This window comes from Oryza sativa, chromosome 12 (assembly GCF_034140825.1).
Source record: "Oryza sativa Japonica Group chromosome 12, ASM3414082v1".
Classification (NCBI taxonomy): domain Eukaryota; kingdom Viridiplantae; phylum Streptophyta; class Magnoliopsida; order Poales; family Poaceae; genus Oryza; species Oryza sativa.
The window spans coordinates 27,805,893-27,819,840 of NC_089046.1; the positions used below are offsets into that span (position 1 = coordinate 27,805,893).

General features: G+C 40.9%; 2 protein-coding genes across 4 annotated transcripts; one reads left to right on the forward strand and one right to left on the reverse strand.

Annotated features, from left to right (window-relative positions):
* The first annotated feature begins 328 nt into the window (after nucleotides 1–328).
* LOC107277136 (transcription factor NAI1) lies at nucleotides 329–4,759 on the forward strand. Of its 2 annotated transcripts, none has more exons than XM_015763249.3 (4): nucleotides 329–681; nucleotides 1,169–1,769; nucleotides 2,200–2,553; nucleotides 4,169–4,759. In XM_015763249.3, exons 2-4 carry the CDS (start codon nucleotides 1,185–1,187, stop codon nucleotides 4,286–4,288), a joined length of 1,059 nt encoding a protein of 352 aa, XP_015618735.1. In that variant the 5' UTR covers nucleotides 329–681; nucleotides 1,169–1,184; the 3' UTR covers nucleotides 4,289–4,759. The 2 variants fall into 2 exon arrangements, with proteins under 2 accessions (XP_015618735.1, XP_066162323.1); XM_066306226.1 differs by lacking the exon at nucleotides 329–681 and adding an exon at nucleotides 753–861.
* A 2,375-nt stretch (nucleotides 4,760–7,134) lies between these two features.
* LOC4352871 (malate dehydrogenase, glyoxysomal-like) lies at nucleotides 7,135–11,837 on the reverse strand. Of its 2 annotated transcripts, NM_001404767.1 has the most exons (9): nucleotides 11,688–11,837; nucleotides 10,535–10,750; nucleotides 9,661–9,975; nucleotides 9,473–9,562; nucleotides 9,236–9,319; nucleotides 8,562–8,597; nucleotides 8,383–8,472; nucleotides 8,196–8,290; nucleotides 7,135–7,539 (listed from the first exon to the last, which is right to left on the reverse strand). In NM_001404767.1, the coding sequence occupies exons 1-9, from the start codon at nucleotides 11,757–11,759 to the stop codon at nucleotides 7,467–7,469; spliced, it is 1,071 nt and encodes a 356-aa protein (NP_001391696.1). In that variant the 5' UTR covers nucleotides 11,760–11,837; the 3' UTR covers nucleotides 7,135–7,466. The 2 variants fall into 2 exon arrangements, with proteins under 2 accessions (NP_001391696.1, XP_066162098.1); XM_066306001.1 differs by lacking the exon at nucleotides 9,236–9,319 and having other exon boundaries at nucleotides 7,249–7,539.
* Nucleotides 11,838–13,948: the final 2,111 nt, after the last annotated feature.

Genomic DNA, 13,948 nt, shown 5'->3' on the forward strand with positions numbered 1-13,948 from the left:
ATAAATATATGGATAGTGTCGTGTCAGATCAACAGTTCACTGCAATTATAGCGACTACTAGGACACCTTTCTCTGTGGGGTGTGTAGGTGTAAAAGCGAAGTACACAGTATAACCAATTCTATAATAATTAATTGCCAGGATTAGGCCACACAACAACAGAGAGAAAACTATTCTTCTGTTTGTTCTTCTCTTCAGCTTTTGCTGGCTAACTAGTTTTATCTCTTTTGTAGAAAGAGATGTGTAGTGTGTGTGATGGAGAGAAATAATTAACGAGGAAAAACATACATATACTCCATCCGCCCTATTTTAATTGTAGTTGCGGATTTCTGTGTCGAACGTTTGGCCGTGTGCGGTAGTAGACAAAGAGAGGGAGAAGCATAATATGTCGACGCTGATAAACAAGGATCCATCCATATATGCTAAAAAATGAGCACACTATATATCGTCTACTACCTAGTATAGATCGATCCAGATGCAACTTATGCTTCAGCTGCAAATGCTATCAAGGCAATAATACATATACACACTACTACTACTACTACAACATAATACTACTATACTAGATAGGAGGAGGAGGAGCAGCAACAGATCAATCTGCCTCCAGATTTGAGCAAGAGGCTTTGCTTAATTTGATCTCCAAGCTAGCAAAGCAAAGCAAATCTCAAGGTGTTTAATTTCAGGTAAATCTACATGCATGCATGCATCAGCTTAATTTGCTTGCTTGTTTCTCGCTTCTTGCTTTCGATGCGGCAAAAGAAATAAAGGAAGGAAAAGGATGAGACGACATGTATTTGGGTCACATCTTGTTCCCTCCAGCTGGCTGGCCTCCTCTCTCATGTCGATTCATCCGTGACATCCATGTATCCTCCTCGATCTCAAATTCTCAAATCAGATTCTTTGTTCGCTGTCTCGTCCATATGATTGATGTCTTTGCCTCTTTTGCTTTAATCTTGATTTGTTGGACCTGCTGCTTATTGTCTTTGTTGATTGATTATTAATATTATTCCTCATTTCTCTTCTCTCTCTCTCTCTCATCACAAATTATTATCCGATTTGATTTGTTTTGCGGATTGAATACAATTTTCTTGATCTGTTCCAGATAGGATTGGTTATACACAGATTTTGTTGATATATATTTTGATTGGATAAATTTGGTTGTTGATGCAGTGGAGAGAGAGACGACATGGATGACTCGAGCTTCTTCATGCAGTGGGCGATGGACACGCTGCACCAGCTCCCCTCCGACTCCACCGCCGCCGCAGCCTACGCCACTGACGTCGCCGGCGACAGCGGCGCCTTCCCGTCGCTGCAAGCTCTCCGCAACGCCTCGGCGGCCGGCGGCGGCGGCGGATTCCGGGACCTGACAGTGCAGGTGGACCAGGTCCACCGCGCCAACAGCTGGAGCTCCAGCGACAGCCCAGGCGGCGGCGCTGCCACGGCCGCCGCCGGGTGGTCCCCGCATGTCACCGGCGGCGGCGGCAGGGGGCACAGGCCGATGAGCTGGAACTTCAGCGCGGCGTCGGCGCAGCCGACCACCGAGGATAGCGGCGGTGGAGGCGGCGGCGGAGTAGTTCCGGCGCCGCTGCAGGCGATGGAGACTACCGCGACAGCGAGAGCGGCGGTGAAGAAAGGAGGAGGCGGCGGGTCGTCGTCGTCGGCGGCGGCGCCGGGATACGTGCAGGACCACATAATCGCGGAGCGGCGGCGGCGGGAGAAGATCAACCAGCGGTTCATCGAGCTCTCCACCGTCATCCCCGGCCTCAAAAAGGTTAACTATAGTTTCAATCCATGGATGCATTCTTCTTCTAATTCTCCTCTAATTTCATGCATGATTAGGCTAACAACAAGATAGCTAGTAGATTGCATGTTATTATTACTAGCTAGCTGCACAGTCTAGTACTGATCTACTGTTCAGTGAGCAAATCATCTAATTAACTTGAACAAAAATTAACCCCAAGAGATTTGTGGGCAAATTGAAAGACAAACCCGAAAGAAACCAAATGAAGTACAGAAATCACACGTTTGCAATCTGCAGATCGAAATCACAATGTTGTTGACCGTGTCAGTCGGTCGTCTAATCTACAGAAAAAGGCAGTGCCTAATTAAGCAGCAAGTACAGTGATTAATTAGCTAGATATGATGGATGCTGGTAATAATTGCACTGAATTAATGAGATAATATTGCGTGTGTTCGTGCAGATGGACAAGGCGACCATCCTCGGGGACGCGGTGAAGTATGTGAAGGAGTTGCAGGAGAAGGTGAAGACGCTGGAGGAGGAGGACGGCGGCGGGCGGCCGGCGGCCATGGTGGTGAGGAAGTCGTCGTGCTCCGGCCGGCAGTCCGCCGCCGGCGACGGCGACGGCGAAGGGCGGGTGCCGGAGATCGAGGTGCGGGTGTGGGAGAGGAGCGTGCTGGTGCGGGTGCAGTGCGGGAACTCGCGGGGTTTGCTGGTGAGGTTGCTGTCGGAGGTGGAGGAGCTCCGGCTGGGCATCACCCACACCAGCGTCATGCCATTCCCGGCCTCCACCGTCATCATCACCATCACCGCTAAGGCAAGCTCGCTCTCTAACCATCCTGCATTGCTTTGCTTATATATATGCATCAAATTACCATGTGTAATTTCCAGCTAGAACACATATACTACATATATAGCAAATTAATTAACCTTGATTATTATTAGTAATTACTTGATCCGGAGTCCGGACTCCAACTGATTATTGATGGATCGGATCAAGCTAGATCGATCTCTACATGGTTTGCATACATAGAATTTCTACCAATTCTACAATAATAATGAAGAGATATGTATTATATGCTATATAAAAATATAAAGATATATACATGTTGCTGCATGCAGCTGCTGAAAATTAAGACTACTCTGAGTGCAATTCCATTCCATACATACAATTCACTCCATTCCTGCTATATTTATAAGCTAGGGCCTCAAAATTAATTGGTATGGTGTAAAGTATTAGTAACTGCATTTGTGCTGCAGCTGAGGAAAAAATACTAGTGCACATGTACGTGTTTCTTAAGATTTTTCTCCATTTAATTAACTATATACATCCCTCAAAAACAATTAACTATGTACATATGTTTGTATGGGCAGGTGTACTTTGTTCTGATCTGCAGGGTACTCCATTCATGGGATCAAAAAAATTCTAAAAAATCATTGAGGGGTGAAGAGAGAGTTGTGCATGCGTTCATCCTAAATGGACCAAATAGAATAAATAATATGAATGAAGACTTTGTAGTTTCCATGCAGGCATGCTTCATGCTTTTAAAAATATTTATATGACTTCAAAGACAATTCTGCTGACTAATAAGGGGTAGCAATGTATCTAGAGTGAGAGGCCCTTGTTCAGGGTAAATATATATATGTTGGACTCAAACATGTGCTAGGCTGCTAGCTAGCATGGGAGAGAGCAAGGAATGCAGATATATATAGCATGTGAATTTCGTCTACAGAATGGGTTCTTTTATATAATTGGGGATTGGCTGGGTGGGTGCATGGATTGAAAATAAAGCATATGCTAGACCTATATAATTAGGGATTGGCTGGCTGGGCGGATTTGGTTGGAATTAAGTAGTGGATCCTACGAAGAAGCCCACGGTGAGAAGATGGAAGGAGGATGACTGCGCTTTTAAAGTAGTAGAGAAAACTAGTTGTTACTAGATTTGTGGTTGAGTCATTTAGTGAATAAATCAGTCGAAATGCAGTGTGAAAATTGTTGACAGGTAAGAAATCGACAGCGAGCTAGGTCGAAGAAATAAAAGTTTCTCTAGTACTCCATACATTCACATCCCCTTCTATGATCAGTTTGATCGATCTGTACGGTCTTTGAGCCCCCATTTTATAAATGTTATTGGTGAGAGGCCAACGTGATTACAATTTGATCAATTTACTTATATAGAGCATAAGCTGCCTATAGAAAAAATGTATGCATGTTATTTTCTTCTGAAATTAACCAAGTTGGATTTGTACATTTGTCAGAAACAATATGGCATAGTAGTGCATGCTCTCTCTCTCTCTCTCTCTCTCTCTCTCTCTCTCTGTTATTAATTTAATTTGCGTCATATTGGTTATGATATTCTACCACTCTATCAGGATATATAAAAATTAATTAACATCTTATTTGATCAGTGCTAGCTGGTGATGTATTTCAGGTGGAAGAGGGATTCAATTCCACAGTGGATGAGATCATGAGGAGGCTTAACTCAGCACTACTGGACCAATACAATAATGGTAGTGTTGAAGAAACAGATCAAGAAATAAGAAGAGAGTAGCTAAATTAAGAAGAAGAAGAAGAAGAAGTTTGGTCGATCTCAAGCTATAGCATGCACCCATGCACGCATGTCTCTATCCAAGTGAACACATCTGAGCATGCAAATTAATTAATCCTCTTATCTTTGATGCATGCATGGTACTTGTGGTGAGGAATCTTATATCGACTATAAAAAAAAAACTCTGGAGATCAGACGACAAAACTTATGGTGAGGAATTCCTCGTCAAGCACTCGTGCATGATCTACTAGCTAGTTTCACATCACATTCATGATATGATCGGCCGGCATATATAGCAAAAGCACTGTGAGGTAAATGGTGATGAGGTTGATGCATGGTGACGAGACTTTACTTTATCAACCATGCACTGCACAGCCAATACAAGCTGCAAATTTTGGTCTTAATTTACTTGATGTTTGTTGATCAATCCAAATCATTAATTCAAGAAGAAACCAAAATGATCTTTTGTTTGCATCTTGCTGTGGCTGTTTTCCCAAATTTTGGACGCCTTCGGTATCATGTTATAATATGTTTTAATTTGCAAGTTGCATAATGACTTGCATCATAGTATATATCTACCCCGAGCTAATAATGTAGTATAATAATGATATAGATCGTGTATGCATGGTCAAAACTCGATCATATCTAATTCTAAATAAAATTTCATAAATATCTAAATAATTGGGACTTTTGTGATTCTTCTGAAGGCAGGTATATATGCTATTATATTTATTTAGAAACCCTCAAACATTTTTTGTTTTCAAAATGCACGCACCATATTCTCTGGTACATATCATCCTGACTCGTGCATGATGAGTCATGCATGCAGGAAAAAAACTATACATATATTCATACTAAGCTGTCGGATATATATAGTTTTTCTAATTAATTAAGGTTTCAGTTAGTTCTGCATGACTATTTTAATTGGCCCTCTTTGTTTAAAAGATATTGCGTGATCTCTACAGTACAGCACTAAAGATATCAATTCATGGAAGGATCCTCTCTCGATCGATATGATCCTTCTCTAAAAAAAAGGAAGAAGATATCAAAGTTTTGTGAGTACACAATTAAAGTTGTTGAGATATGCATGCAGTGCAAAGTTGGCACATTGCTGTTCGCATAAAATGCAGCATGTCTTTAGTTGGTAGGACACAAAGCCATGAAGATCTGATCGATCAAGTATATGTATATTCTACATGATCGAAGTTGTTGGTACCCATTTAATATAATCATGTATACATATATATACACATGAATATATATAATTAAACGAACATACACGTGAAAGTGATCATCAATACACAAAAGGAGCTCGATCTCGTCCTTGTTCCCCATCATGGAGTAAAGCGTGATATTAAGAACATGCTAACGATGATTTCGAGGGATTCGATGAGTGTATTAATGTGTGTGTGTTTTGTTTAATTTGGTAGTGACGATTTGAAGCATTAGGGCGATCGATCGATGAACACTGAATATCTTTTTCGGGGACCCGTCCGGTTATTCCCAGACAAAGTCCTCCAATTTCATATTAAGGATGCAGTAGAGTATCAAGCTAGCTAGTAGTAGTTAATTATGATTAGAAGCAACATTAAAAATTACAATTTGATATCAGAGACAGCGCTGCATATCTCAGGAAAGTATATACTACTAATTTTTATGTCTAGGTAAACTTTAGTTTAATTAGCTGATCAAGCCAATCAACGCGACAATTAATTATTATTCAATGTGTAATTGGGCACATGACATGCTGCCTGCCTGCATGGATAAATGGATGAAAAGTTGAGAGGCTTCAATAATTGGTCGATCCATTAGGATCGACATGGTGTCTATAGTTTATTAATTGCCAAAGGCTTGGAGGTTGCAGCAGCTAGCAGTTTATAATATTAGCAACTTTATATTAATTAATTGTCTCATTAGTCATTTCTGCTGGCCGGTGTATGTTCAGTTCTGAATGGATGCATTCTGACTGTAAAAGGCACGTTTTCTCTTGTTTTTCTTGGTCCAGATCGATGCCTTCAATTATTTGTTGAGGGATTAATATTATCAGATCTCAGATTGATGAATTTTCAGGCCTTGAACCTGAATTTCCATGATGGTTAACTACTTGCAGCTAGTATTCCATAATATATATTGATTCCACCTGATCAACTGCAGTATCAAGCAACTGATAATTCACGCATCAAGCTGCCATATATCTGCAATTGCTTGATACTCATTCAGAAAACAGTATCAAAGCAACTGGTAATGCACGTATACCATGACGATGGATTTGATGTGACCAACACAGTAATCTACCTGATGAACTGAACCTTCAGGCCACTGGCTTTCATGCCTGTACGTTTGCAACTCTGTTTTTGTTTATTGAAAATAACTGTAGACGACAGCGTCAGTGTCGCCATTGAAGGTCATTTGCTGCTGCTGCTTTCTTGAGAGTTTGATGTCCCAACCACGCAGGCTTGTTTATACTGTATTTAGGAGCACAGTGTTGTTCAGACCCAAAACAAGTAACCTTGCTTCCAAGATAATATTGTTTTCTCCTGCCATGAAAGCAACAACCCTACCAAACATCACAAATGTCTCACACGTCACATGATCTTGTTGACGTTCTGCATTGGTGCATGAACAAACAATGAAACAATCCACTGTTCCTAACTGTGCATGGCATACTGTTTAAGACTCACCACTTGGTTACTTGATATGTACTCCCTCCGTTTCACAATGTAAGACTTTCTAGTATTGCACACATACATGTAGATGTTAATGAATCTAGACATATATCTAAATACATACATATGTCTAGATTCATTAACATTTAAATGAATGTGAGCAATGTTAGAAAGTCTTACATTGTGAAACGGAGGAAGTAAAATTTAGTTCCGCTTTTCTTTTTCCTCTATAATTTGCAAGTCCATCACAAGATCAAATTACACCTGATGAGATGTTCACTGTCCAGGGAAACATAATTAACAAGGCAGAGATCAGAGCAGGGTTCCTTTTTATTCAGAAGCAACTTTTATTAGCAGACTTGTGTTTTTGCATCTGCTACAGCTGTATAAACATCGTGTAGGCAGCTTTTACATTTGAGACAAGATGATACAAGTGTTCTTCCCACTCCCCAGGAAGCAAAGACACAGCCTGTGTATTTCCATGTTGAACTAAATTGGGGCATTCCAAGATGGCCTCACTTGTTGATGAAAGCGACCCCCTTTTGGATACTCTCGGCCAGCTCCTTCTTAGCCTTCTCCAGTCCAGCTCTGCATGACAGCGATGTATGAAGATAATCAGTAATGCAGGTCAATACAGCAGTAGGATATATCAAATCTTAATTGGCTGTGGACCTAATGCAGCATCATATATTGTCATATATATGCCGCAGAGGCTTTCAATTCAGACGCAGCGTGTTCTTGTCGGAGGGGTCATATATCCTGCAGTTCTACAGTATGGATATGAAGAGATAACTTGGCAATAGTATTATTTATATTGCAATGTGAAGCCATACAATCTGTAGTGGGGCATCTCTACTTTCAGGACTCTTTCTAAGCACTGTTATACGGCCGCAGTCTGCCATGATTATGCATTCATATTTTCAGCAGTATTTTTCACTTTCAAAAGGGGGACTTGTCAGTATTTGCTATGAGCTACTAAATGCAAGTAATAGTACTTGAGCCCAGTCCAATAGAAACCATTAGGCAGACTTCCAGTCAGTATCTACTGATCTGGCAATCAAGTCATGAAGGTTTTAAAGACTGTTATGAGCTGGCGATATAAGCGTTGTGCGCTACTAGAAGATAGCTTGATAATTACACAGTGTGGGGATTTAGGATCAACATCATTGAAAAGCATATAAGAGCATGTAGCACTAAATATGAGTGCATGTTATGCATGCCAAATACTGGAAAAGCATACAAACCTTTCGAATTCATTCAATGGACCAAGTGATAAGATCTCCTCGATGCCACAGCGACCTAACCGCACTTTGGATGCAAAGAAAGGCAGCTCTGTCACCTTCAATACCCACCGCAAGCAAAATTTGCAAATTAGAAATATATGTTCACACAAATGACAAATATAACCAGCATAAAAGGGAGAAAAGAAACCTGAGAAGCTACAAAAGAGCACTCCACTATCCCAGCGTCGCCACGCAATCCTCTCAAGCAAGCATCTGCAAATTTAGAAGCTGCATACGCCTACAAGAAAAATTGTCCATGTTAAATCTTAATTGTTCTGATAAAAGAACTAACCTTCATACGCTAATACGCATGTGACAGAAACCAACCATTGAAAGGGTTGCAGACCCCGCTCCAGCTTTAGCCTACATGGATAATAGGAAGGGGGGAATTAAAATGCTCAGTATTAGCAACATATAAACATTGAGAAACCAACAGTACACAGGAATCGCCAATAGGGAACAACACATTAAACTTCAGCCAACAAACAACTCTGTAACCTCCATAGAAAAACATTTACCGTTAGACAGACTACTGTTAAACTTTCACCTAGCAAAAGCAAACGTAAGCAGAAAAATCTAGAACATGGGAGGCCTTTATATTGATAAATGAAGAAAGGGGGATTTCGACACTTAAACATGCATTGAACTAGTAGTTTTCTGCCAACAACATGAAATGTATGCAATATGGGCAAACAGACATTCAAGGCATATTTAGTTAAAGTTCGACATGCACTTAATACTTGACTTTGTTGTTAACACCATGAAATTCATTTAACTAATATGCATATGTACAAGGATTGAAAGTATCCATGCTATAAGTGGTCACTTATATTCAAACAAAATTAGCATGTTGATTCTTTTCCAGATTTATTAACTTTCAAGTCAAACAACTACAACCATTATGCATGATACATATCAGGGACTGTGAAACCAACTTCCCTTTCTTCTTTATGAATACAATTCTAAACATGCATCATTAGATGATAAAGAAAAAATCATACCTCGACTACTTCTGTCCCACCATTCTGTATGCGAGTGGTAAGATAACTAATTTCTTCTGAGGTGAATGAGCAGGGAGGATTCACCTAGGGGGAATAGTAGTAAAATTCCATCAATCTTTTGAAAAAATAAACAGGGTAACATTGATCCAATACTAATTGTCTATATCCAGAAAAACTAATTTGTCCTACATATGTGGCTCAGATTTCAGATTTGCAACAATGGAAGGTATTCCTAACCTGTGAAAGGAGTGGTAATATTGTTACTCCTGCATGCCCACCAATGACAGGGACATTTACATCTCTGGGGTCAAGCCCAAGAACTTCTGCCTGTAAACAAAACAAAGACAAAAAAAAAAAATGAGAAACTGTCCATGTAAAGTTAGTACAATGATATACTACAAAGCAAACTCTGTTGAAGTTCATACCACAAAAGTATTGGCTCTCACTACATCAAGTGTCGTCACCCCCAAAAGGCGCTTAGGGTCATATGTCCCAGCTTTCTTAAAAACCTCAGCAGCAATCGGAACAGTAGAATTGACAGGGTTGCTGATCACATTCACAATTGCATTGGGGCAGCATTTTGCGATTCCTTCACAAAGAGTCCGGACGATTCCGGCATTGATGTTGAACAAATCATCCCTTGTCATCCCAGGCTTACGAGGAACACCAGCAGGAATGATCACAAGATCCATTCCAGTAAGGGCATTTTCCAACTGTGGCTGGCCCAAGAAACCACGCACCTGTAGATTTGAGACCTTAGCATAATTAAATACAATGATCGAAATACCTTTTACGGTTCAATAAACAGATGAATAACTATAGGAATACCACATGGTGATAAAAAAAGGATATCTGGAAACTACAAAGCTGAAATCTAATAATAGTTAAAATACTTTAAATATGCATGAAGGCTACGACGTATTGCTAGCAGTATTATATAATATCTGTATTTTGATCAACAGTAGCCGCTCAATGATCAGACACCAACTTAGTACCTTTTAAGTTATTAAGATATGACTATCAGATAGACAAGTTTCATTGGAATTACTTGTTTCTTTCATTCTGGATAATCAATGGTTTGAAAAATTAAATTTGTCAGAACTAGATTGTCTTCTGGATGATTCACATGTTATGTAAGGAAAATATAGATGAAGCATATGTACCCTCCCTCAAGACATACAACTGAAAATTATAGAAATTGCAACTGACCATAAAAGTAGTAGCAAAATGCAACGGTTACAGAATGTGGTATTTCAATTATGAATAGGGGGATACTAAACATAATGTCAAGGAACATACCACAGCACCAGTGTTCATGTGGCTAATGTCAGCTGTGACACCGGGAGTGTTGACAACATCGTACAGATGGAGCACAGAAACAAGAGGGTTCATCTTCATGAGCAATGCAAGAGGCTGGCCAATCCCACCAGACGCTCCCAAGATGGCGACCTTGAAACCCGGAGCGGCACCTTTTGCCCGGCAATTGGAGCCCCTCAGGAGGGGTGATTCCTCCATCTTCACATACACCAAACAGAGAAAATTAAGCAGGATAAAACAGATTATAAACAGAGAGCAGAGAACATGGAAGGGTAAGCTTTTATCTTCCGGCCATATTTGCATACCGTGTATGCTTGTAAACTTCCTAGATCAATGGCTAACTATCGTTTTAAAGTATACATAATAAAGGAAGAGCATGGTTGTAGTCGCTACAAAAGTGGCAGAGTCAATTGCTGTTTATTGAACAAATGCTGTTCTAACAAGGTTTCTGGTCAAAATGTTCTCCCCTGAAAACTTACGGCTAAGCAGAGAAGGTGCAAAGTAGCATAATTGTCGATCACATTCCCTACTCACTATCACTAGTAGAAAGCAAATAGCTATAAGGGTAAGATCCTAGTATCAGGGTTCAAAGTTTCAATCAGAAACTAACAAGTCGTCCAGAGAGCATATCATCAGAAAAAAATGTAAGTCAATTTTCAGTTCACTTGAGAATCTGTGGGAAGTAGCAAAACCAGAGATTTGGTTCCCCCAAAGCTAGCTAACGGGACCTCCTCCAAGTCCAGTAAAGTTGGTAGCTTTACACTAGTAGTACATTGCAAGTGATAAACTAAAACATAATTCGATCAGAAGCACTGTGAAATCGGTACCCCGCGGCGTAGGTAATTCAAGAAGGAGATCCAAACTAAAAGTAACTGAATAGTAGTAGTAGTAACCTAGGTCCAGCCATCCCCATGGTTGACTCGCCACCTCCCCAATCTCAACTCCCCGTAATCCCCAAGCTTGCAAGAAGAAGGTAACCTCGGATACTAGATGAGCAAGATCATCTTGCAGCTTCCCGAAAAGCAAACGCGCAGCAAACCAAACTAAACTAAACCTGAATTAAATCGGGTGGAAAAGAAAAAGAGGGTGGGGGAGAGAGAGAGATGGGGATCTGGGCGGCGTGTGGGGTGCTGACCTGAGAAGCGGGCGGGCGGAGGTGGGAGGCAAGCCTCTCCATCCGCCTTGCTGCTGCTGCTGCGTCCTCCATGGCCGCCGGAAGAACGGAAGCGGCGCGACGACGAAGAGTTGGTTTGGTTTGGTGGCGCGGGAACGGCAAGAGAAATACGAGAAAACTGGAGGGCTTTCTTGTAAAAGTAGTGGGATAGAGAGCGTGTAAGGGTGGGATACGTCTTCTACACTAGGGAGGCGTACTCTTGCTGGATAACTATAACTAGCTGTGTCGTGTACGTTTCCGTTCCGTTTGGTGTGACGCAATATGAATAATATTGCCAGTATGTGCATCATCGCCGTCATAGCCTAGTCTATCTGTTTTTGTATACTTTATACTATTACGGGTAGGAGATTTTTATGACCAAACTAGTAAAATGTTCTTAACGAAAATGTATTAATATGTTATCCATCTTTTTTTATAGAAAATATTTATCTTAATATGATTTTTTATGTGACTATTTGATCCTTTTAATATTAAGAAATTCAAAGGGTAACTTGTAAAATTTACAATGGAAATAGGTGAGGTGACATATTTACGAAAAAAAATTGAAAATATACTGTTTATGGATTTGTTTTGCAAAAATATACCGGATGGAGAATGATTTGCACAAATATACTATCGGTATCGCGGCTTGGAAGAGCGATACCGAGGTTCGCAAGAACAAAATGCGATACCGCCACGCTATCGCACTATCAACTCGCGAGGGTGCATTTGAGCTGGCGGTGTCGCTTGTGGAAACAGCGAGACCACCACGATATCGCTCTTTCATAGAGCGAGAGTGCCACGTGATGGAACCGACCCGTTGTCGCGCCGGTATCGCGGTGTACAAGAGCGAGAGTGAAATCGGTCTCGTAATCCCGACGCACGAGACTGAGCATGTCATGGGACCCATATTGGCGAAACGACCGGACGCGAGTGGGCCGCCGGTCTCGCAAGCGCAAAGCGTGAGACCGAGACCGATATCGGTATCACTGTCCGAATGTGCAAGACCGACGCGCGGTATCGCTCTGGCAAAGCGAGAGAGCGCTTTGCTATCGCTCAATCAAAAATGGATACGTACATATATCGTTAGTGAATCCGGGCGCTGAATCGTATATACGAATATGCATACACATATATATAGCCGTCAAATATATCATCTTCTTGTTGGCTCATGCATGTATACGTTTATACATTGGCCAAGCATGCATCTATATATGGCTGAACACACATATAGATGGATATATACCAGTATGTGCATGGCTCATGCATTCCATTAGCAGGTGGGACGCGCTCTCGAGACTGCTTGGGGCCCGCCGGTCTTGGTTCACGTCAGACGGCCGCGAAATCGCGGTACGATCGTGCGAGACCGAGTCGTTCTCGCGCTTTTGGAATGCGAGACCGATGCGTTAGCGCTCTCGCGGTTTCAATTAGCGATAGCGCTGTTTCAATTAGCGATAGCGCTGGCATCTTCGCTAATTCATTATGCGATATCGCGCTCTCGCTTAACCAAAGTGCGACGGCGGTATATTTTCTCAAATCTTCCCCTAATCAGTATATTCTTGCAATTCCGGTAAAAAAAATTGTATATTTTCAAAAAAAATTCACATATTTACTACCATAGTATAGATAAGCAGTCGTCTACTCCATCCAGCATACACAATACAATCATAATTATTTCTAGCAATGTATACTTAGTTTGTAGTTAGCTAGCTGGTTTAACTTGTCAGGTAACTAATCAATATATATATATATATATATATAGTTTTTTATTACTTTTTTTTTTAACTTTTGGTCCGACGTAATCCATTGTTAAAAAAACTTTTTTCACAAAAAATATGAACAAATATAGTTGGGCCACTAGTGCCGGTGGGTGTTCAATTTTGATGGGCTTAATTATAGCCCAACTTGATATATAATCACCTGGAGCTGGAGGCCTACGGCATATGGGCCCAAAATCATTGCTGCGAAGGAAATCAGGTAGGCCCAGCCTGCTACTCTAAGATCAGTGCTTGATGATGATTAGTACTACTACCACTAGCGATTCTGATTTTCTGAATCGCAAGCATCCAACAATAGTTTTTTTTTCCACATATATAAGGATCACTACTATGCTTAAGTAGTGTATTATTATGCTCAGATTAACTGTGCTTAATAGTTATTATCTGATTATCCCATCCATCCATCTCCCAACATTGCTAACTCTAGTATAGTATATACAGTGTCAAGGATTAAAAAAACAATAG

Excerpts from the sequence above, each read along its gene's own strand:
- LOC4352871 (NM_001404767.1), bottom strand. The coding sequence starts at position 11,759 with ATGGAGGACGCAGCAGCAGCAGCAAGGCGGATGGAGAGGCTTGCCTCC. Across the intron at positions 8,598-9,235 it reads GTGGGACAGAAGTAGTCGAG|GCTAAAGCTGGAGCGGGGTC; the intron begins GTATGATTTTTT and ends TTATCCATGTAG. Across the intron at positions 8,291-8,382 it reads GCTCTTTTGTAGCTTCTCAG|GTGACAGAGCTGCCTTTCTT; the intron begins GTTTCTTTTCTC and ends TGGGTATTGAAG.
- LOC107277136 (XM_015763249.3), top strand. The coding sequence starts at position 1,185 with ATGGATGACTCGAGCTTCTTCATGCAGTGGGCGATGGACACGCTGCAC. Across the intron at positions 1,770-2,199 it reads TCATCCCCGGCCTCAAAAAG|ATGGACAAGGCGACCATCCT; the intron begins GTTAACTATAGT and ends GTGTTCGTGCAG. Across the intron at positions 2,554-4,168 it reads TCATCACCATCACCGCTAAG|GTGGAAGAGGGATTCAATTC; the intron begins GCAAGCTCGCTC and ends GATGTATTTCAG.